Raw genomic sequence first — 25,212 nt, forward strand, 5'->3', positions numbered from 1 at the left:
GAACAGGTTTATAAAATGATATTAATGTATTGTACTTTTTTTTTCTTCTTCATCCAAGTTTTGTCCCATTAGATTTTATTAGCAAAATTGTTAACAAGATAGTCCTAATATACTAAGAATAACCTAAAAAAATAAAAAAATATTGTATTTTTTTTTCTTTTACTAGGCTTTTTTTATAAAGTTTTTTATTAACTAGGTTTTGATGCATATTTCTTTAATATGGTTGATATCAAAACGGAAGCGTCGTAAGTCTGTCACTTCAATTTATAAATTAAAACATTTGGTTACATTTTCCAACCTCTAAAAGGATAAACCAATATTTTGAGAAGTATTCTTTCTTTTCATTATCTATTAATTTCTTTAATTATTTCAATGATATTTTTTTAGAATAATAGTTTGAGAATTTGGAATGTTGTCAAAATAATCTTCGATGTGTTTCAAAATATTTCATAAAAACAATTGTGCGCGATGAAAACTGTTTTTAAAACCGGCTGGCAACTTGGCATACAGGCTCATTTTTGGGCCCACATATAGACGCAGCCAAACAGTCTCAAACTTCCTCCCGCATCCAATCACCTCTCAAATTAGCCCGTAGACACATAAGGATCACTCCAGTTTCTCTCGGCGCTCTCTCTCTCGTTGGTATCACTCGTCTGCTTCGCTCTCTGTACTCTCCTCCATCTCTCCGACCTCCCAAACCCTAAATCTGCGCCGCTTCTCTCTCCGCGCTTCAAGGTTAGTTCTTTTCCTAAAATTTCTTACCTTTTCTTCTCATTTTTCCTGTTTTCTTTCCTTGAGTTTCTTGGCTTTTTGAATTTGGCTTCCATTTCTGTTTTCCTGCTTCTTCACACCCAAATTTGAAGCTAGTTTCACCACTTCATTTCAGACAACCAAGTGCATTTCAATTTATTTATTTTTTTGCCCCCCGAAGACCAAGAATTTGCTTCCGGAAATGTTAGGCAAACATAAATTTCGTCATTCCCTTGATTTTTTTGTAGTTCCTTCAAAAAATGCGTCAGATTCGTTATGAATATTGTGTTCATGCTTGGCTGCCGTTTGGTTTATGGGAAAGCTTGGGAAAAACTAAAGAAAGGGAAGGGAAAAGGAAAAGGGAATTCTGAACCCTATGATGAAATGTTTCGGAAAAATTGGAGAGCTTGGATGTAAAGTCAAAGTTTTTGTTTTGTTTTATTGGAGCCTTGAATGATAAAAAATGCGAAGTCCGTTTTTTTTTTTTTTTGTTTTTTGTGTGTGTGATTACTGAAAATCCTCATTTCCAGTCTTCCGTGCTATATCTCTATTGTTCTTTTGTTTCTTTACCGCTGGGGACTTGAAAACTAACTTCCATTCTTGTTTGCGTAGATAATTTTGCTTAGTATTTTTTGTGGGGCGAAGCTAATCGAGGCCATGCCTTCTGCGAAGAAGGTTTTGCATCTTCTACCTTTATGCCATTCTTGATCTTGGTCCATCATGTTTGCTAATTTTACTTTGAGCTATTATTTATTTTGGTCAGTTTTATTTTGGAAATGATACACGTATCAAAGTTGCCTCTAGATCACTCTTCTTTAAGGTTAAAGATAATATGTTCCTAATCAATTAACTAGGCATGTGATTGTGTAAGACCAGGTTTATGCCAATAACTGTACTGGAACTTTTTTGGAGGTGGTAGACAAAGGCTGGATTTTAGACCAGGTGCCTTCTTACCAAAACAGTCTTTGGTTGGGAATGGCTCAAATTTGACTAACAGGAGCCAGGTATAAATAGCTAAAATAATTTGATTTAGCTTCTCTTCTTGTTGCTGGGTAGATCACTCTTATTGGTCCTTAATGTGGTGTAACAATATTTTTTTTTGATATATAAGAAAAAATTGTATTAAATGGAAAAACAAGAAGGCATGCACGAGGTATACAAAGCAACCAAAAGACAAAAAAACAAGGCGCGAAGACACAAAAACTAACAACCATGCCCTACATAGAGCCTAATTAGTTCACAAAGTCTATCAACTACATGGAACCATCCCTAATATACACTCTAACCCAATCCTAAAAAATATACAAGAAAGAACTGTTAATTGTTTGGTCCATGCTTTCACAATTGACCTTCCAAGGCTTTTTTTCTCTTTTTTCCAACAAAGGACCCATGTTGGCTTAAGAGAACACCCCTAACTGAAGACACCAAAAAGGGCATAAATCAACTGCCACAAAATGCTGCTTTTGACAATGAAGAAGAATATGGTCAACTATTTCTTCTTTTGCTTTATACATGTAACATCTATTAAAAATCCTCCAACACCTCCTTTTGAACTGATTAAGAGTTAAAATCCTGTCCCAAGTTGCTTCCCAAGCAAAGAAGCTAATTCTTGATGGCACCTAGGAATTCCATACTATGCCATAAGGAAATGACTCTACTATCCTATTTGTTAAAGAGGAATAGAAGGACTTAATTGAAAAGTTACCTTTCTTTGTAAACAACCACACTATAATATCTTCAGTGCCCAAACTAATGGAGTGTTCATACAACCTCACATAAAAGACTTCTACCTCTTCTGATTCCCAATCATGCAATTGCCTTATAAACCTAGGACTCCAGTTATCACTGTCTCAAACATCAACCATTCAAGCATTTTTTGAAGAGGCTATATAATAGAGTTTCGGGAAAGACTCCCTTGAAAGTGTGTCCCCACACCACTTGTCCTTCCAAAACTTCAATTTGTTCTCAAAACCAACCTTAAAACTTGTTTTATCCTTGAAAGCCTCCCAACCACCTTTGATTGCCTTCTGCACCCCCACTTCATACCCCTCTCTCACTTCTTTAGTGCACCACCCTCCTCCTTCTTGCCTGTACTTGCATATAATTACCCGTTTCTAAAGAGGGTTTGAAGAAATTGAGAATCACTCAAATATTCATTCAATTGTATGTGTTAACATAATCGGGTCCCTATTTAACATATACACAAAGAGCAATATATGGAAAAAATAAAATCACACAAATCACCACAATATCTGCCACAATTGGAGCCTCGATCTTTCCCACAATATCCTATAAATCACCATTCAAATCATACTAGATTTCCACACTCCCCCTCAAGTTGGATCATAGATATTAATCATGTCCAACTTGCAAATAAAATCTTCAAACCTTGATTTCTGTAACCCCTTGGTGAACATATCTGCCAATTGTTCCTTTGTAGGGATATAAGTCCTGCAAATAGTCCCCTTATCAATTTTCTTCTTTATAAAGTGTCTGTCCGTTTCTATATGTTTGGTCTTGTCGTGCTGAATAAGATTATGAGAAATACTAATGGTAGCTTTGTTGTCACAATAGAGTTTGATGTGGAGCTCTACTGTAATGTGTAGTTCTTCCAACAGTTTCTACAACTATAGTCCTTCACACATACCTTGTGCAACTGCTCTGAATTCAGCCTCAGCACTGCTTCGGGCTACTACACTCTGCTTCTTACTTCTCCATGTTACTAGATTCCCCCAGACATAGGTGCAGTAGCCTGTAGTAGACCTTCTGCCATTTGCTGATCCCACCCAACCTGCATCTGTATAGATCTCTACCTTCTTATTATCACTCTTTTTAAAGAATAGTCCTCTCCTTAGAGAACCCTTTAGGTATATGAGGATCTGATACGCTGCTTCCAAATGACTTTCCTTTGGTGAATGCATGTACTGGCTAACCACACTTATGACAAAAGCAATGTCTGGTCTAGTGTGAGAAAGGTAGATCAGTCTACCTACTAGTCGCTGATATCTCTTTCTATCCACGGGTTTTCCGTCACTTTCCATCCTTTTTCTTGCCTTGATAGGGGTATCGCTTGGCTTGCAACCAAGCATGCCAGTCTTAGTCAACAAGTCAAGTACATACTTTCTCTGGGAAATACTAATTTCCTTCCTTGATCTGGCAACCTCCATTCCTAGGAAATACTGTATTTGACCCAGATCTTTTACCTCAAACTATGTGGCTAAGACCTTCTTCAACCTCTCCACTTCTCCTGTGTCATCTTCAGTGATAATGATGTCATCGACATACACGATTAGGATGGTCATCCTTCCATCGTTGGACTGTTTGAAGAACATAGTATGATCCGACTGTCCCTGTTGGTATCCTTGGTTCTTAATCACCTTTGCAAATCTATCAAACCATGCTCTCGATGATTGCTTGAGACCATATAGAGATTTCTTCAATTTGCATACCCTGGTTTCTTCTTCTTCCTTACAGAACCCTGGTGGTAGCATCATAAACACTTCTTCTTCCAGCTCACCATTCAGAAAGGCATTCTTGATATCAAACTGATGGAGTGGCTAGTCGAGGTTTGCTGCCAAGGATAAAAGAACTCGTATAGTGTTCAGCTTTGCCACTGGTGCAAATGTCTCGGTATAATCAATGCTGTAGGTCTGAGTGAACCCCTTTGCAACCAGGCGGGCTTTGTATTGTTCTACTGTGCCATCCGCCTTATATTTCACTGTGAATACCCATTTACAGCCCACTGGTTTCTTCCCTCTTGGCAAAGTCATCACTTCCCAAGTCGCATTTCTTTCCAATGCTCTTATTTCTTCCATCACTGCCTCTTTCCATTCTGGAATCTCCAAGGCTTTTTGAATGTTTTTAGGAATTTGGATTTTATCAAGGTTAGTTGTAAAAGCACGACACTTTGCAGAAAGAGTATTATAAGACACAAATTTCGAGATAGGATGGAGAGTACATGAATGAGGTTGTTTCCTAAGAGCAATGGGTAAGTCATCTGTTACCTGATCAAGATTGGAGCCAGACTCTTGAGGGGTTGGAACTATCGCCGATTCTGACTCTTTTAGTGCTTCAGAGATGAGTGTCTCATTGGATTTCGATTTTGGCCTCCTTGAGTAGACGAGTGTTTCCCTATTTGTCTGTAATTCCGTATCTCCCCTTGAGTTCAGGTGTCCTTCTGTATTAGGCGAAGGGGTAGATATAAGGCACAAAGTGGATTTGAACACAACAACATCGAGGTAGTCTAAGGTCAAGGGTGGTCTAGCTTCACTCATGGACTCCCCCTGAAGTGAGTAGTAGGGAGTATGCTCAAAGAATGTGACATCTAGGCTAACATATAGCTTCTGTGAAATTGGGTCATAGCATTTGTAGCCCTTTTGTGTGGAAGAGTAGCCAAGAAAGACACATTTAAGCGCTTTGGGATCCAATTTGTTTCGCTTAGGTTCGTGAGTGTGGAAAAACACAATGGACCCAAAGACACGAAGTAGAAGATGTGCACCGAGTTTAGAATGAGGAAAAAACTCTTGGAATTTCTGGAGGGGTGTGACAAAAGATATGACCCGACTAGACATTCAATTAATAAGGTATATGACTGTCAAAATGGAGTCACCTCAAAATTGTGAGGGCATGTGAGAGGTAAACAGCAAGGCACGAGCAACTTCAAGAATATGTCTATTTTTCCATTCTGCAACCCCATTTTGCTGAGGGGTGTCAACGTAAGAACTTTGATGGATAATACCATTTTCTTGTAGATAAGTGCTCAAGGAGTGATTGAAATATTCAATACCATTATTAGTACGAAGAATTTGAATTTTGGTGTGAAACGGAGTTTGTATCATAGAGTGAGTTCATGAAGACTGATCGAACCTCAGTTTTATCAGTCAACAAATATACCTAACACAGGCGAGTGTGATCATCAATAAAAGTAATAAACCATTTTTTATGGGTCCTATTAGGGGTATGTGAGGGTCTCCATAGATCACTATGAATTAGAGTAAATGGTATGGATGGTCTATACTTAGATTTAGGAAAAGGCGCCCGATGGTGTTTGGCAAGTTCACACACTTCACATTGAAAATCCCATGAAGCTTTATTTGAACATAGTGAAGGAAATAAATATTTTAAGTACTGAAAATTAGGATGACCCATCCTTTTGTGCCATAACAAAAGTTCACTGTCCCTAGGACGAGATGCAGAATTACAAACAGTAGGAGGACATTGTCCACGCATATCAATTTCGTCGAAGTAATATAGACCCTCACGTTCCTTAGCACTGCCAATCGTCTTCCTCGATGATAGGTCTTGAAAAACACAATGAGAGGGTAGGAATTTAGCTGAGCAATTAGACTGTTTGGTTAACTGGCTAATAGACAGCAAATTGCAAGATAAATTAGGTACATGTAGGACATGGTTGAGAGTAATAGACTCAGAAATATGAATACTCCCTTTGCCAGCAACTGGGGATAAAGTACCATATGCAATTTTTACTTTTAAATTACCGGCACATGGAGAGTATGTAGAAACTAAATGATGAGCATCAGTCATATGATCAGATGCACCAGAGTCAATAATCCAGGGAGTAATATGAGACATGGCGCTAAGTGCTATAAAAAAGGTATCTTTGTGGGTCAAAGAACCAGAGGACAGAGTAGTAGAAGACTGACCAGAGGCTTGGAAATTAGAAAAAACTCATATAATTTCGCAAGCTGGTCGGAATTAAAATCCTCACTAGAAGTTGACTGACGAATTTCTGTGGGTGTTTTGTCTGCTTGGGTTTTGGTGGAGGTCTGATGACTATGGGCTTTATTGGGCTGTCTGGGCTTCCAATCCGCGGGCTTCCCATGTAATGTCCAACAAGTGTCTTTAGTGTGACCCAATTTCTTACAATGCTCACAATAAGTCCTCTTGGACTGTCTTGGGCCTGATCCAGAGTGAGGCCCACCAGATCCAGCATGAGGCCCACGGGTTATAAGGGCCGAAGCCTTGGGCCTAGACGAGAGATGTTCCCTCAGCATCACTCTTCTTCTGCTTTCCTCTAGTCGCACCTCAGAGAAGACCTCTCGGATGGAGGGCAACGACCGACGACTGAGTACTCTGCTCCTAACGTTGTCAAGCTCGCGGTTCAGCCCCGCTAGAAACTTGAAGACCCTCTCGTTCTCCATCTTTTTCTTGAAGCGCACATTGTCACCTATGCACTCCCATTCATCTTTGTAGTTGAGATCGAGATCTTGCCATAGACCCAGCATCCCGGTGTAGTATTTCGTGACTTCCTGATCTCGTTGCTTCATCTGCCAAAGCCGTGTCTTGAGTTCAAAGATTTGGGAAGCATTCTTGGCATCGGAGTATGTTTCCCGTATCACATCCCACACATCCTTTGCCGTCGGGAGGAACATATAAGTTTTGCCAATGGCTGGTTTCATGGAGTTAATCAAGCATGAGGTGATGAAGGAGTTTTTGGACCGCCATTTCTGGGATGCTGCTACATCGGTCGGAGGTGGTTGCTGAGTCTCGCTGGTAAGAAAACCTAACTTTCCCTTTTCGTCAATAACAAGCTTGATTGCCTACGCCCACTCTCTGTAATTCTTACCGTTCAATTTATCAATGGTAAGATGGAGTGGGGAGTTGTCGAATGCACCAGCCGAGCCCATTGAGGAGTTTATCTCCGACTCTCTTTCATGGGTTGTCGATTGACTGGACTCATGGCTGTTTCCTTTTTGGGCAGCCATGGATTGATTAGGGTTTTAGAGCAAACCGTGCTCTGATACCATGAAGAAACTGAGAATCACTCAAATATTCATTCAATTGTATGTGTTTACATAATCGGATCCCTATTTAACATATACACATAGAGCAAAATATGGAAAAAATAAAATAAAAAATAAAATCACACAAATCACCACAATGTCTGCCACAATTGGAGCCTCAATCTTTCCCACAATATCTTACAAATCACCATTCAAATCATACTGGATTTCCACAGGGTTTCTTTCACTCACAAATCTCCAATACCATTTTCCTAGAAGAGCCATATTAAAGATGGATAAATTTTTGATGCCCAAGCCCCATTTATGTTTTTCCAAGCAAATAATAGACCAATTCACCAGATGTGGCTTTTGTTCCAAATCCTTGCCTCCCTAAAGAAGGTACCTTAGAATCTTTTCCAATCTAACAACTACCCTCTTAGGGATGACAAAAAGGGACATGAAATAAATCGGCAAGTTGGACAAAATACTTTTTATCAGAGTATGCCTTCCACCTTTTGAAAGATATTGTCTCTTCTACATAGCGAGCCTTTTTTGGAATTGTTCTCCACCTCTTCCCAAACCCTAGATGACTTGTAAGGGGCTCCCAATGGAAGACCTAAATAGGTTAATGGTTGGGAGAACACCCACATTGCAACCTAAAACCCTAGCAGGATCCTCCATATTTGAGACATTCCTAATAGGGATGAATTCACTTTTCTCCTGGTTGATCTTTAACCCTAATATAGCCTCAAACCATATAAAGACCCAACTCAAGTACTCTAGGTTCTCCTTACTTGCATATAAAAAGAATGAGGGTATTGTTCTCAAATAATAAATGGGAGACCTCCAACCTTACACCATCTCTTCCCCTTACTAAAAAGCCATCAATAAATCCTCCTCCTTTGCCTTGATAAGGATGTGGGAAAGAGCTTCCATTGCCAAGATGAACGGATAAAGGGACAAGGGATCTCCTTGTCTCAAACCCCTAGAACTTTGGTAGAAACTTGGTGGGGACCCATTGACCAAGGTAGAGAAATGTATTGTAGAGATGCACCATCCGACCCAACTAATCCACTTGGAGCCAAAACCCATTTTTTTTCTAATACTACAAGAACAAAACTCCAATTTACGTGGTTTTAATTCTTTTTAATATCAAGCTTACAAATGATCCTTCTCGAGTTGTCTTTAAGTCTAGAATCAATGGCTTCATTTGCATTACAAATGTTCCTTAGTGCTTATAGCCTGGGTAGATTGTGTGGATTTTGATCTAGTTGATTATATTGGGAATTTTGGGTGGAGGGAAAGTTGCTTCAGGTATATGAGGCTTCCCTTTCATTTTTGGGCATGCTTTAGAAGATTGTCCTTTACAGGGAATTGTTTATTTTTATTTTTTTACTGTCACTTGGAAAGAGATGATGGGCAAGTTTTCGAAGAGGTTGGCATCGTTGGCAAAGGTGGTTGGGCTTTTGAATTGTTTTCTGATGGTTTAATATATTGAAGCATGGACATGGAGAACACATATGATCATGTTCATTGGGATTTCTTATTATACATTTGAGGTGGATGGTTTTGACTAAAACACAGTCAGGGGTAAGGTGATTCATGTATGTCTCATCATGCTCCTTTATATTCTGCTCAATCAGGTAGTTCTAGCTTCTAAGAGTTTATAAGATGCTTAAGGGAATGAAGCTGTCCTTCCTACATTCTTATCAACATTGTGGAAAAACTTTTAATTGGTAGGTTACTGAATTTGGTGAGGGAGGGCAAGCTGATGAAGGGTTTGCGGCAGGTGTAGGAGTCCCAAATCCCTCAATTTATTTACTTGCAGTCTAATATGTACTATTTGGTGCTTTGATGACATAAGTGTTAAACTTGGGAATGTTTGAACTTTAAGATTCAGCGATGTACCCAACAGTGGATAATATTGGTTGTCTGGTAAACAACTTTTCTTTATTTTACATTGTTCAACTCCTAAGGCCATTTTTGAGGCTTTCTCTGTTTGGAAACCAATCATGGAAGGATTTGAGAAGGGATTAGCAGTATGAAAATCTTGATTTTTGTCTAATGGAGAAGTTAATGCATTATTTGATCCTCTGACTTTATTCCTAGAGGGGTTTTAAGTATCAACTGCTAAGTTGGGGACCTTGGAATAGGCTGCGATTTCCATCATGAAGATGTTTTGGAAATAAACTTAGTTGGTAGGTGTAATTAAGTTCTATTATTAAACAGATTTGAAGTTTTGGGAAGGAATATGGCAAGTTGGGGAGGAAGGTGGCTGCATCCAAGTGTACACAGCAATTTTTGGGCACTAATCAAGTGTCTCATGGCCTGTGGAGAGAATCTTTTAAGTGTGGCTTGCCTTTAGAAGCAGAATTAAATTGGTGGTTCCAAAAGGGTCTGAAATCCAAATGTTAGAAAGGTTTCTGGTGTGATGACCTCATCTACAGAAGTTGCAATCAGACTTGTGCCACATAGCAATGGAGAAAGATTTAAGGGTGTGGCTACACTTGGTTCTTGAGGAAGATCACGATGGGTTGGCATGGAATACTACTTTCATTATCTAGATTGGAAAATTTAATTCTTGTGGTGTGTCAACTGCTTTGCAATTCCAGAATGGGCCAAGAGGAGAAAGATAATAGTAGTTGGGCTTTTGATACATAGGGTCCTTCCTAGATAAATGTCCTCTTCTTTCTTTGGTGCAAATGAGGAGGTTTAGTTCCCTTGGGGAATGATACAATAGCCATCATTCTCTCTAGAGTTTAATGTGATTTCAAAGTGGCTTTTTTTGTTGGTTGAAGGCTATTGTTGAATTTTTCATGTGGAAGAAACGGTATCTATGGTCTCTCTCTCTCTCTCTCTCCCTCTCTCTCTAGGATTTAGGGAATTGGTTAGTAACTTCTTCATCCACTGTGTGTTCTCTTTTTACATTTACAGAAGATTCTCAAGTAGATTTTGGATTCTTAGAGTAATGCCTTTCTCTTTAGGGGTAATATTTTTGATGTTTCTATGGTGGAACTTACGATCTGAAATGCATGAAGATCTGGAATATACTTTATTTGCTACTTGGGAGCCGAAGGGCTTGGCCATGGAAGGTTTCATGGTTATAAAAAAAAATGTTTATAACATTTGACAATAATACATCGAACTTGGAAGTAGTACATTGAATAATAAAATAATGATCTGTTTAATTTAGATGTATTCAAGGATATAAAAGAAATGCTGATATATGTTCTATTTTTTTTAAATGTTTATATTTCTCTGCTATTTAGTTATTATACAAAAGATATAAAGAAAGGCTTGTTAAGAAAACTTTCATGATAGTTTTGATATTTTTTACAACTAATTAACTTGAATTTAAAAATAAGATAATTAAAATTAATTTGTTTATTAAAACTTTATTTTAATTATAAATATATGTATATATGTATGTACGTATTCTTGTGCATTGCAAGGTGCATTCATCCATTTGGTCTTGGGTTTGAAACCTAGCCTCTCCACTCACTTTTAAATTTTGAGGCGTGCGCTGACTGACCCGAAAAATCAGAAAAAGCCTAAATATTGGTGAAAATTTTGGAAAAAATGCTGAAAAGTTAGCGGATTTTCAGTTGGTGTTTCGCGGCTTTGGCCTCTATTTATTGTGTTGATAGCAACCAAAACTCTAAATTTCCATGAAATATCTATGATATTTCACAATTTTTTTAATCCCTGGCAAGGGAGTTGTTTTTTTATTTATTCCTATGCTTTGTTTGGCCTTTTGGCGCCTTTGTATATACCATATATGCTTTTGTGCGCCCTTTTATTAGCCACTGTTAATATATATATATGATCTATGCCTATCAAAAAAAAAAAAAAAAAAAAAAAAAGGAAAAAAAGGAAGAAAAAGAGTATCAGTGTTTATGATAAGAGGCTTATCCTACACTTCTGTGTTGATGACATTCCAAGTTACTGATCATAATTGACTGAATTGGATTTTAAGACTATATGTGAGTCTCTGATGAATTCTGAAACCATCCCATAGTTAATGTGAGATCATGCAAAATTCTCTATCTGTTGAATTCTATAGACAGAATTGCAAAACTTCTTTTAATTCATAATAGTTGTGTTTTGTTATAGCCAAATTTTCTTTTGGTTGACTTTCTCTTGATTTTGATGTTTTTAGTTGGATCTTAGTCAAAATGGTTGTATTTAATGATATATTTTCTTTCTGGGTTTTATATTGTCTTTGATGCTTGTTATGATTGAGTTTTCGCCTCTTGGCATTTTCAGCTAAAGCAGAATATTGAGCAAAAGGGTGTTGGTGGAGCATTCAGCAAGTTGCTGAAGGAGTTGGGAAACCCAGTTGACTTTGAACTTCCAAGTTCATTTAATAAATGGAAGCCTACCTCCTACACCTTTATAAGGCGCAGTATCTATTTACAGTGTAGTTTTAAAGTTTTACTTCTATACACTTTTTAGGGATAAGAATTATTATGTGATAGTATACGAGTGTCTTTTAACATTTTACCATGGTTATAATTTTATTCATTTATCAATTTTTCCACAAGATAATGCTCTTTTACTGTGGCATTCCAGGCTCTAGTTCTTCCAGGTTTAATTTCTGTGTTAAATCACTTGACAGAAATAATCTACATCTCATTTTCATTACATGTTTGAAAGTTTTTGGTGCTCTCTCTCACTCTGCAATTTTGGTTTTGCTGATACTTAACTAATTTAAGATATATATCTTACTAAGAAAATCAAAAGGCGCCTTGAGGATGATGGCATATTCTGTTCCTGTAGCTCTGGGTCAGGATCTTCTGGTGTGTGTGGGAGAGATTGCCTATGTGGGTAAGGCATAACAACTCTCTTATTCAATCGTGATTACTCTACCTTATATGTATTGAAGGTTAGGACTGTTTATGGGTTGCCTATGTGCGTACTTATACTAAGTTTGATCTGATGAGAAATTTATTGGATTTGAATTTGTTTGATTTGCTTTTAAAACTCTTCTTGTGTCCTTTTTACTGCATTATCATTCTGAATCTTTGGCAGCACTCTGATTCATGATGCTGTATCCTACATATTTGGGTCCAGCCCTTGTACATGAATGAGCATCTATTCAGTCATGTCCAAATCCCTGTGGCATGCGTAAGGGAATTTTTGTGGCAAGTTATTGTACCAACCATTGTCTGCTCACTGAAACAGGAATCAGTTACTAATGCATTTTTGTGATTGAGTTTTGTATGGGAGCCAATCAAGGGGAGAACAACCATGCGAATGATAGTCAGGGCAACAAAAGTGATTTTTATTTTTAGTTTATTTTTCAATAAGAAATATCTGATGCATGCTGGTCTTATGCATCGGGCTTATATTTCTTTCTCCTACACAGATGTAAGACTGACATGTACATTTACATGATTAACTGGTTCCTGATTTTTCTTCCTTTCTTGGTTGAGCTATTGGACTGAAATGGACAAGATCAAGATGTTCAAAATTTGATTCTCTTGAAAAATATGTTTGAATGCCAGGTTGGTTAACCAATGGTATTTGAACAGGATTTACATGATGTTTTGATCCATTTACAAGCATTTTTACAGCATTGGATTTTAGAAGAAATGATCAGAAGGTAGTATTATTGTCGTGATCTGAGCCTTGTCCTATTTAATTATAGTTACCTGATTGTAAAGGACATGATGTGGCTTTATGAAGTATGTGCTTTGTGAACTGAAGTCTACCTCATAATTTCTTTACCAGTAACAAGAATTTGTGTGTATGATTTGATTTATGCTTCTACAGGATGCTACAATCTAGCTGTTCCTCAGGCTGTAAATGTGGGACTTCATGTCTCAACAAACCATTCCAGAGCCGACCTGTGAAGAAGATGAAAATGGTGGAGGTATAACTTCTTCTTGTGGGGGTTTTTAATCTCATCATAGACATTATATGGGAGAAGAAGAAAATTTTCCCCCTTCCTTTCCCTGGGAAGAATAACTTATCTTGTGAAGGTTTTTAATCTCATCATAGACATTTTGTGGGAAAAGGAAATTGCATTGGTTAGTTGGCTAGACTTGAGAAACAAATCTTGTAGTGGTATTTTGTCTCAAAAAGTTTAGACTATGTAAAGTCTTGATGATCTCTCATGCAAGTATCTTGGGGTAGTGGGTCTATCAAACAAAAAAAAAACGTTATCTGGGGATAGTGGGGCAGTAGGGTCTGAAGGGGATGGAAAGTAGACAATGGGGAGTTTATGTATTTGTTCCTATGTTTGCTTGGAGGGTTGGGATGTCTATGTGTGTGCAGGGAGGATATTCTGCCATTATGTGCACCTCCAAGTTACACTGCTAAGTTGGATGGTATGCCTATGCATCTGTCAAAAGTGATGTTGGTATTAAAACGGGCACATGACATAATGAAATAATTACTGTCCATTACGTGTGCCTGCAATTTACTCTGTTGCCATTCATGGGAAGCATCAACAGTCTTCCTTTTGGTGTTCCATCCTAAGTTTCCTTGGCAATTAGTTACTTCCATAATTTCCAATCACTTTTCAAGTGCATCCCACTTGTTTTTTAGTTGTTTATTATACTCTCTTCCTGTCAAACCATCCAACTTTGGAAAAGCGTTTCCTAGGACCACCTCCTTGATACACAAGTCATATAATGTAGCTACGTTGTTGGTATCCCATCTAACCTTACCTTCTGATCCACTACCCTCTGTTTCATTCTAGCTAGAATTATTCTTATTCTTTCACATCTATAATCATGTAAACTAATCAACACACAGAGAAAATATATAGGAAAAACGGACATCAACAGTTCCTGGAATTGTATAATTACACTTGAACTGTGGTTTTTTTAGCATATCGGTGAGGAACTTTTAGTGAATTTGAACTTCAGGCATAATAATATTTATCGAACTAGTTGGAACTTTGATTTTAAAATTGTTAATATCTATCACTGTAGTGAGCCTTTTGACCATAAGTAGTCATAATTTTGAAATGATTGCACAAAGATCTCTGTTTCTTGTTTACAACAATATGGATGATGTGATTTAAATTGCATGTGAGTATTCCTTCATCTTCTTCCAGAGCACTATCAACATAATTCCTTTTATTTTGTTTTAGTATCATGCTTCACTTATGCATGTTTACCATTGCTTTATGCAAGCTTGAAATGTCGAAGTAAATTGAAATATTGTTTGTAGACTGAGAAGTGTGGATCAGGGATAGTGGCAGATGAAGATATCAAGCAAGGAGAATTTGTGATAGAATATGTGGGAGAAGGTGACACTTCATTGTTTGTTGTCTTCATCACAATTGCAGCTTTATTTTGCATATCAGACAAAGGTTGAAACTTTTGATGACTGTTTTCTCTCTTTAATGCAGTTATTGATGATAAAACATGTGAGGACAGGCTTTGGAAAATGAAACACCTTGGAGAAACAAACTTTTACCTATGTGAGATCAATCGAGATATGGTGATTGATGCTACATACAAGGGAAACAAGTCAAGATATATAAATCATAGTTGTGATCCCAACACTGAAATGCAGAAATGGTTTCTTATTGATCCTTATTTCTGATTTCATAATCATAATGGTTCCTATGCTAGTTCCTATGCTAGTCTCATATGATTTGCTCATGCATTCTTTCAGGAGAATTGATGGTGAAACCAGAATTGGCATATTTGCAACCCGTGACATAAAAAGGGGGGAGCACCTGACCTATGATTATCAGTATGAGCACTTACACTACTATTTATTTGCATCTATTCACTAGTGGATAGATTTTTAGGTTGGTTGCTTGGCGAGCATGCATTGCATCTTTAGATTAAACTAATAATTTCCACTAGTACATTGGTTTCCTGGAAGGTCATTTTTCATTTTCCTGTCTAACAAAATTTATCAGGTTTGTTCAATTTGGTGCGGATCAAGATTGCCACTGTGGTGCTGTAGGCTGTCGTAGAAAGCTTGGTGTTAAACCTAGCAAGCCTAAGTTGGCTTCCTCAGACGCTGCATTGAAACTAGTTGCATGCCAGGTGGCTATGTCCTCTTCCAAAATGAAAGCAATTCTATCAGGAAATAATGTATGTGTGAGTGGTTGGTTGATATGTTTAAGATATGGCTTAATGTACAATACCTTTTTCTCCAATTTATTGTGTTCAGAGTTTTATTTTGGAGCTTTGACTTTGCTGGATTGACAATACACATAGTGAAATCTATTTGTTAGATCCCTAATAGTTAGAAAGCTTATTTGCTTTCTTTTTTGATTTCGAAGTCATGTGCGGTAGCAATAGCTGTCCCGAATTCAAGTTGATTATGTAAGTAAACACAGAAAAAATATTAGAAAGCTTATTTGCTTTCTTCTTCTTTTATTTGTATTTTTTTTAAATTTTTTGTGGAGATAAAAAATGGTAATGAGGGAAAATTGGCAATTGAAAACTGAGTTTGATCACCCACAATAGATCCTTCTTAAACAAAGCCCTTACCAACTGAAAACTGAATAACATGTAGGAGTCCCTTGGATATGATTTTCTGGGAACAGTATTAAGAACACCTACTGCAATGGTGGCATCCCACTTGTTGGTTTGAAGGCCCTAAATGCTTTTGATGCCACAATGCTACAATGATAAACTCTCCCTTGGGCATAGTCACTTGTCCAGACGGATCTATTCCTTGTTGAGATCCTTCCTATTCCCAGTCTCCCTTCACTCTTAGGTCTACACACTTTGTCAGTTGGTATGTTATGAAGCATGGTTTTGGGTTTTTGCTTATGGTAGAATTATTCCATAATAGAAATGGGGTTTAGGTGTGGGATAGGGTTACTTCAGTTAGGAAGCTTAAATCATTGATCAAGTTCAAAAGATGGTAAAGCATGAAGATAGGATGTTAAGTTGAGATGAGAGGAACAGAATGAATTGTGCTAAGCCTATTTCTTCAATGAAAGAACCTATGTAAATGGAGCTAAAAGTTTCTTGCTTTTATTTTGTTAAAGTTGTACTGCAAAATTGATGTCTGAAATAATATAACGACTGGGGTTTGGTAGATTTATGAATTTCCAGACATTCTTAGCTGGAAAAATGCTAACAAGAAATGTATAATTATGAATCTTGATTATTTTATTTTATTTATTTTTGCATCACTCTTTTATACACTCCTGTACATTTTCTTTTTCTTCTTTTGAAGGATTTCTCATTGTTCTTTCCTTTGTACAGATGCTTACTTTTATCGAATATAATACAAGTATAGTTTCTGATCAAGAAAAGGGAAAAAAATATTGTCAAGTTTTGGATGTTTATTTTAACCTTGGAATTCCATTGGAGTTGTATCTTTTGATGTACATGTGTTTGAAGATTGGAATTGTATATCAAATGAGATATGGGTAGGTCAAGCTGGGATGAAAGAGGTAAAGAGTCAAATGAGATGCATGTATGATGTATCTTTCTCAGTGGAATGGAAAACCAAAGAACAATGGAATTGAATGAGAGCTATTTAGCATCCAGCTCATGCACCAAATTTTAATACTATAATTTCATGAAGTGTACAACTTAATGCATGTGGATCCATGTCATAATATTGCTTATTTCTCTCTTTTTGTATTTTGATCTTTATAATGCTTCTGCTAAACCTGGACTGATTTGTGCGTCTATTTTTTGGAAAGGTATATCAAAATGGTGGTCTACATATAGGTAAGCAAACCCTCCCTTATTCAATGGTTATATTTTAGATGCTTATTCTTTAATAGAGTCAATAGTGCAAACATTTCTTGGTTTATTTCAAGTCTCTTGTTAGTTACATATTTTACTTTCATTCAGGAAGTTCACGACTTACCCATGATCAACAAAGAATAGGATCCCGTAATTGCATCGGTGAAATTATTATGGTAACTCGTTCCATGGGCGAGAGGTAATTCCATAATGCTTCTCTCTTTTTCTCCTCAGGATTTCTTTTGTATTACTCAGATTATCAGGCTTTATGAATAGTCTTTTCAATTACTAATTTTTAGCCAACCTAGCAGCAGATCTTTTAGCAAAAGGAGCAAAACCTTTGATGTCTTTTGGATTTTTTTTCCCTTAGTTGTAATTAGTGATGATTTTTTTTCTTTGTTTTTTTGTTGTTTCTGGATTTTTTTTGTAGTCTTCTTTAGATGTGCAGTTTTTGTTGCTTTTCATTTTGGACTGTTTCTTCTTGTTTTTATCAGATTTAGTATAATGTGGAGGATGTGTTATCCTTCTTTGTCTTTGTAATTAATTGTGTTCCTGATGTTTAAAAAAAAAAATCACTGCTATTTTCCTTAAAAGCTTAAGCTTGTAGGCAATGGGGCCAACAAGCAGAGGGGGGCCCAAGAAGGATTAGGGGTCACTTGCCCTCCTTAAAAAATGAAAGCAAAATATAGATTGGTGTAGGAGTTGAACCTTGACCTATTTTGAGGAGAAGAAACACACTTACTGCTACCAAACTCCCCCCTCTCCCCCAAACCCCCACACACCCACACATGTACACACACACAAACACACACACACACACTCAAATTTGTTCCCTACTCTTTGGTCCCCACAATAAATTTTTGTCTCTGCCACTGTTAATGAGGAACATTAAAAGCTAATACAACCAACCTATTGAACAAATATAAGTCAAAACTGATTTAGCATTTTAAAAGATTGAAAAATGCTAAAATTTTAAAAACTAAAACATAAATGAATTTATAATTAGCTCTGGTTTCATGTTGTGGCATGCATCCAATTCTAACACACTAATAATCAGGTTAAATTCAAGTAACTGAAAGCATCATTGACCCAATGAGTTTGATGATAAACTGTTTATTTTGTGTGGGTTTGTGTTGGTTATTAGTCTGGTTCAGATTTTCTCAGGTCTAGTTTTTGGATCTCTCTTGTGATAATATGTGCATGTAATTTGACCAAGGATAAGGTGCTTGCTCTTTTTTCTTTACATTGTTTTTTGTAATTTTGATCTTGTTGTCAGACAGATATAGGCTCTGGTTTTTGGAAATTTGAAATATATGTTGCTGGTATGCCAAGATGTGCAAATGTTTTGTATATGGTTTTGCCAATGGTGCATCTGATTTTTTGTTTGCCAGTTTTAACACATACTTTGTTGTATTTAGTGGGACCTTTTGTTTTTTTTTTTATAAGAATAATTTTTTGGTGCTCAAATGACAATAAAAAAAAAGAAAAAAAAAGCTATACCTTGTCTGTAGAATGGGCAGGTGGAGGAAACTAGTCACTAATTGGCATTGGGTTAGGTTTGAGCTGCATTCTTAAGGGGTACCAGACTGAATGTATGTGGCTTCAATTTTGTAGGTTGTCATTTCCTTTATTACATCTGGTTTGTGACTCCATGAACTAATTTGGATATTGATAAATATTTGGAAGTAATGGCAGTAAAATAATGGAAATCTGTTGAAGTTAAAAGAAATACTGTAATTTTCTAAGCAAACTATAGTAAATGGTAAATGGAGCACTGATTTGCTCATGATTAAGGGATTGTTTGGTGCAATTCAGTGTTGTCAAAAGCAAAAGGCGATATCAAGGCGACAAGACTCCTTTTAGCCTAAGGCGAAAGGCAAAAAACAAGGTGATAACCTAACTATAGTAAGATGATAAAAAATATACATATATTTACCTATTCGATATTCAACCAATATAAATGTTGTCTTCAACAATCAACACTATTAATTTTTCATCACTCACGATGTCTTATAAAATTAACAAAATAGTAATAATTATTGAAAGTGTTAAATATCATACCCCATATTATAAAAAACATCATATTGTTTAAAATATTCATCCTATCTAAATGTATATTATAATTTTTCAAACATCTAAAAAGTAAAATAAAAAACAAAATAAGAGATTGAACATTCTAGAGAAGCTTTAGGCATCATCATCATAGTCATTATTGAAATTAAAATTGTCATTACTTCCATCAAGACTAGATTGATTACCCTCAATCTTATTATCTCTATGATTGATAATATAATATTTTATCTAATACTTTGTTTAATCCAATGTTAGATTGAATGAAATTATAATCTAAGTATGTTTAATCTTAATTCATAGTCAAAGGCGACCGCCTCTATGCCTTGTGCCTTATCCCAAGGCGATTGCCTCTTTGAAGTCGTTTTGCTTAGGTCTTCAAAAGACGACTTTTATCTACCCTGCTTGGCCTAATGGCCTAGGTGACCCAGGCGATCGCCTTTGATAACACTGGTGCAATTATAACTTTTAATGTACTGATTGTGTGAACTGAAAATTTTAAGTTCAGAACCTCCTTGGTGATGGCATATCAACCATAGTCTTGTGGAAAGCGTTTCTAAGCCCTATATTTACTTTTTTTTCAAAGTACTTTGGTGTGTATAACATCCTATCTAGCAGTTGATGTTACTTTAGTCTGTATAAAAACTATATCAAGCAGTTTATGAACTAGAAAGTGATTTCATGCAATTGAAAAGCTGTATCTAATGGGACCTAAACATTCTACAAATTAGAGGGGTTTCAGGAGTAGAGATGTAGCTTTGGAACAAGTGACATCATTATCACACATAATCTTAATTCAATAGTGGATAAATGAAAAACATAAGTAGATAAATGACTCAGTCATACCATGGTGATAGATTACTAGTCAATGGTATTCATGGTTCATCACATCTTTTCTAACAATTCAATTTTGTGCTCTTTCTTTTTTTAATAGGCAATATAAGATAATATATTAACAATGCCTTGGAAAGGGCACAAAAGGTACATGCTATATACAATATTCACCGAAAGGTAAAACAAGGAAAGGGAAAACATAAAAACCAATTTCGTGCTCTTTCTTATGTTCCCTTTGGCCTCATAATGCCGTAAACTTGAATAACATTATTCTTGTTCACTTATTGCTGTCTGTAGTGGACCATCTTGTAGGAATTCTGTTGCCTTCAAATGCTAGCCCTTACACTACCAAACTTAGAAATTGTGACTGGCTTCCTTGCTTTGTTGGTGTTTTCCAAAATTAGACCTTGAACTTCCAGAATTGTGTCTTGTGTTTTCTGTTTGATTACTTTTGAACACCATTACTTAGGCCATGCGTGAGTGAATATTTGAGTGCTACCTTCTACAACCATAGTTAATTGGGAGTTGAGAAAGAGGTAGATTAATCTCAAGGGAATGCTAAAGAACATCATTATTTAAAAAAGTCATCCAATTTCTCTGTTCTTTGAGTTTTTTGACATAAATTCTTTTGCTTGTGGTGGGAGTCGAGAGATACTTATTTGACCTTTGGAATTATGTGCATGCTTTCTTGCTTCAAAGAGAGCCTTTTGAATCTTATGGAGGTAGACCGCTTGTAATTTCTCCTCTCTTAGCATGGTGCATATCTACAACAAGATTTTTAGTGTTGGTTAATGGAACTCTTTCTGGTTTCTTTCAGAGTTCAAGGGGGTTGAGACAAGGGGATCCTCTATCCCTTTTTTTGTTTGTTCTGGCTATGGAGGTCTTGAACTGCCTTTTGGAGAGAGCTCGAGAGGGGGGCTACTTGTCAGGTGTTAGGGTGGGAGGTAGGGGGATAGGGGGTGGTTGTGTCCCATCTCTTATTTGCAAATGACACCTTGGTCTTTTGTGAGGATTCCCAAGGGCAAATGACTCATCTAAGATGGTTGCTTATTTGGTTGGAGGCTTTATCAAGGTTCATAATCAACTTGGATAAAACTGAATAGGTTCCAATTGGAAGGGTAACAAATGTAGATCTTTTGGCTTCGGAATTGGGTTGCAAGGTGGGGAAGCTTCCTTCCACTTATCTAGGATTACCTCTAGGAGCCCCCTTATAGATTAGAAGCAGTATGGGATGTTGTGGAAGAGAAGTTTTGCATAAAACTGTCATTGTGGAAAAGATAATACATTTCAAAAGGGGGAGGCGTACTTTGATTAGAAGTACCTTATTGAGCTTGCCAATTTATTACATGTCTTTGTTTGTCATCCCTAGAAATGTTAGATTGAGATTAGAGAAGATTCAAAGAGACTTTATCTGGGGAGGCGGGACTTTTGTAGAAAAAGTCTCATTTGGTTAGTTGGTCAATTGTTTACCGAGACGAGAAAAAAGGGGGGGGGGGGGGGGGGGGGGGGCGGGCTAGGAATTAGAAGTTTCTCTCTCTTGAATCAGACCCTTCTTAGTAAGTGGTGTTGGAGATATGTTTTTGATGGGAATGTCTTTTGGAAGCAAATTATTGAGGGGAAGTATGAGAAGGAAGGAGTGGGTTGATCCTTGTGAAGTTAGGGGTGGTTATGGGGTTGGTTTTGGAAAGGTATTTGGAAGGGATGGGACTTCTCTTCAGCAAAATTTCCTTTGAAGTGGGTAATGGTAGAAGGGTAAAGCTTTGGATAGACAAATGGTGTGGGGAGGAGCCCTTTTGTATGTCCTTCCCTTCTTTGTTTGCTTTGGCTCTGTCAAAGAAGGCTTGGTTGGCGGATTTTGGGATGACTCAGGAGGAATGGGACATTGTTCCCTGCGCTTCATGAGGCATTTTAATGATTGGGAGTTGGACATCGTTGAGACTTTTTTCTCCATTCTGAGGGGGAATTTCATTGGGAAGGATGATAATGACAAGGTGGTTTGGAAAGATGATAAAAATGGATTGTTTTTTGTCAAATCTTCCTATGAGGTTTTGGCTGTGGGGAGGGTGGTCATCTTTACAAAGAAAATTATTTGGAATCCATGAGCATAGTCCAAAGTCAGTTTTTTTATTTTTTATTTTTATTTTTTGCATGGGAAGTTAGTTGGAGAAGAGTTTGAGCTTTAGATAATCTCTAGAAGAGAAGGTGATCCTTGGTGAATAGATGTTATATATGTAAGCAGGAAGGGGAGTATATTGATCATTTACTTTTTCCTTGCTCTAAAGCAAGGATTCTATGGCACTTATTGTTTTCCTTTTTTTAGGGTGGCCTGAGTGATCCCTTCTTCGATGAGAGTTTTGCTCTTGAGTGGGAAAGGATCCTTTGTAGGGAAGAAAAGGAAAAAGGTATGGAATGCTGTTCCCTTATGCATTTTTTTGGATAGTATGGAGGGAACAAAATCAAAGAGCTTTTGAAGACAAGGAACAAAACGACAAATGGTTAAAATGCTTGTTTCTTTGTAATGTCTCTTCTTGGATTAGCATTTACATAAGGGAAGACTCAATGTTCTTGTTTGATTTTGTAGAGTGGGTGGGGTCTCGTTGAGGGCCTGGATGTTTTTTGTGCTCTTTTTGGAGGGCTTCCTTTAGGTGCTCTTGCATATGTGCTGTTTTTGAAAAGTGATCTGAGGAAGTGGAATAAGGAGGTATTTGGGAATGTCTTAGCTAGGAAGGATTCAGCTCTGGAGTCGATAAACTATTGGGATAGTATAGAAAGATTAAGACCCCTGTCTAAAGAAGATAAGATAAGCGAGAGAAATGCCATAGATGAGTACAACCACCTAGCTATTTTAGAAGAAATTTCTTAGAGTCAGAAGTCAAGGACGCTTTAGCTGAAGGAAGGAGATAATAAAATGAAAATTTTTCACTGCATGGCCAATGCTAGGAGAAATGGAAATTTCATCAGTAGCCTCACCATTAGTGGAATCTGCTTGGAAAAAGAGGAGGAGCTTAAAGAAGGCATTTTTTCCCACTTTAGTGAAATGTTTAAGGAACCTAAAGTGGGAAGACCTGATATAGCAACTGAACTTTTCAAGAGCATTGATTCAATGGACAGAGAGGTCTTAGAGGGCCCTTTTTCGGAGGAGGAGGTGACTTCAGCTTTGGCAGACCTAGGAGGTGACAAAGCCCCTTGGAAATTTTCTTTGGCCAGATGGGTTTTCTTTGGCTTTTTGGAAATTTTGTTGGCCTACAGTGGGTAGAGAAGTGATGCAGTCTTTTGAGGAGTTTCATGTGCAGAATTCCATGATCGGAGCCTTAATGCAACATTCTTAGTTCTCATCCCTAAGAAAGGAAGGGCAGGTGACGTGAAGGACTTTAGACCAATCAGCCTGCTGGGGAGCCTTTATAAACTTCTTGCAAAAGTCCTAGCTAACAGATTGAAAAGGGTGATGGGCAAGGTGGTGTCAAATAGTCAGAACGCTTTTGCGGGGGGTAGACAGATCTTGGATGCTGTTTTGATTGCAAATGAGGCGGTTGATTCGAGGAAGCATAGCTCTAATGCGGGCTTAGTTTGCAAATTGGATATAGAAAAAGGCCTACGATCACGTTAGCTAGAAGTTTCTCCTTTTAGTCTTAGAAAAAATGGGTTTTGGCCCCAAGTGGAGACAGTGGATTCACTTATGCATTTCCACTGTGAGAATGACAGTTTTGGTTAATGGCAGCCCCACAGATTTTTTCCCGACCTCTAGAGGGCTGTGGCAAGGGGACCCTCTTTCACCATATCTCTTGTGTTGGTGATGGAGGCTCTTAGCAGTTTGATTGCTAAGGCTATTCAGAGAGGGTTTATTAGGGGCTTCAAGATTGAGGGCAGGGGGAAATTGAGAATCAAGTTTCACACCTTCTGTTTGCCGATGATACCCTTCTCTTTTGTGAGGATGATGAAGAGCAGCTGAATTTTTGGAAATATATTATCATGTGTTTTGAATTGGTGTCAGACTTGAAAATAGATCAACAAAAAAGTGAAGTTATTCCAGTAGGGGAGACAATGGATGTGAATAGAGCAACTTCTCTTTTTGGGTGCAAAGTAGGAAAGCTTCCCACGTCTTATCTAGGATTTACTGACCCCTTGGGGCCCCTAAAAAGCATTGTGGTGTTTGGGACTCAATTGAGGAAAGGTTTAAAAGGAAATTAGCTGTTTGGAAAAAACACTACCTTTCCAAAGGAGGAAGACTTGTCCTTTTAAAGAGCACTCTTTCAAATCTTCCTATTTATTTTATGTCCCTCTTTGTTATTCCTAGAAAAGTGAGAATTAAATTAGAGAGAATTCAAAAGGACTTTTTATGGGGAGATTTGGGAGATAAAAGCAAAATCCACTTGGTAAAATGGTCAAATGTGTGTAAGGCTAAAAATTTTGGAGGATTGGGGATAAGAAGACTGCAGTGTCTCAATCAAGCTTTTCTAGGCAAATGGCTATGGAGATTCTCTGTTGAGCGTGAAAGTTTGTGGAGGAAGATCATTTATGAAAGTTTGGGGAGGTGGAGGGGGGTTGGACTACTAGAGAGTGGAGGGAGTCCTTTGGGACTGGCCTTTGGAAGGACATTAGAAAAGGGTGGGAAGAGTTTAATGCTAGAACTTCTATCCGTATAGGAAATGGTAACCATACAAGCTTTTGGTGGGACATTTGGGCAGGGGACTTCAAGCTAAAAGATGTTTACCCTACTAATTTTAGGATAGCATCCCATAAAAATGCTACAGTTGCAGAATCTTGGAAAAGAGAAGGGGATGAAGGGGGGTGTTGGGAGGTTCATTTTAGAAGACCCTTCCAAGATTGGGAGGTAGAGGAGGTGACTCGCTTTTTGGGTTCTCTTGACCTGTTAAAGGTGCAAGAAGGTGAGGACACTTTATGTTGGAAAGAAGATAGGAGAGGATTGTTCAATGTCAAGTCTTATTATTGTTCTCTAAGTGGGGAGAATAATTTTTTTTTTCCGGGGAAGGAGGTTTGGGGATCCCGTGCTCCTCTTAGAACTTGCTTTTTTGCTTGGGAAGTTGTTTGGGGAAGGATCCTAACTATAAACACCTTAATGAAGAGGGGATGACAAATGGTCAATAGATGTAATCTTTGTAAAGAGAGTGAAG

The 25,212-nt window shown here is 37.4% G+C and overlaps 1 protein-coding gene across 3 annotated transcripts in view; it reads left to right on the forward strand.

Annotated features, from left to right (window-relative positions):
• Positions 1-579: 579 nt before the first annotated feature.
• LOC100252753 (histone-lysine N-methyltransferase ASHH3) overlaps positions 580-25,212 on the forward strand; it is a 29,017-nt gene continuing 4,384 nt past the window's right edge. The window contains exons 1-11 of one of the 3 annotated variants that reach the window (XM_010663748.3): positions 580-735; positions 1,363-1,425; positions 11,760-11,898; positions 12,209-12,320; positions 13,269-13,368; positions 14,676-14,754; positions 14,857-15,028; positions 15,126-15,206; positions 15,379-15,556; positions 17,131-17,158; positions 17,285-17,375. In XM_010663748.3, coding sequence (XP_010662050.1) covers positions 1,408-1,425; positions 11,760-11,898; positions 12,209-12,320; positions 13,269-13,368; positions 14,676-14,754; positions 14,857-15,028; positions 15,126-15,206; positions 15,379-15,556; positions 17,131-17,158; positions 17,285-17,375 — 998 coding nt within the window. In that variant the 5' untranslated portion in view covers positions 580-735; positions 1,363-1,407. Of the gene's footprint in view, positions 736-1,362; positions 1,426-11,759; positions 11,899-12,208; positions 12,321-12,373; positions 13,099-13,268; positions 13,369-14,675; positions 14,755-14,856; positions 15,029-15,125; positions 15,207-15,378; positions 15,557-17,130; positions 17,159-17,284; positions 17,376-25,212 lie in introns of those variants that run through there. The other 2 variants (XM_010663749.3, XM_019226125.2) reach the window with 2 other exon arrangements.

Source organism: Vitis vinifera, chromosome 16 (assembly GCF_030704535.1).
Source record: "Vitis vinifera cultivar Pinot Noir 40024 chromosome 16, ASM3070453v1".
NCBI lineage: Eukaryota > Viridiplantae > Streptophyta > Magnoliopsida > Vitales > Vitaceae > Vitis > Vitis vinifera.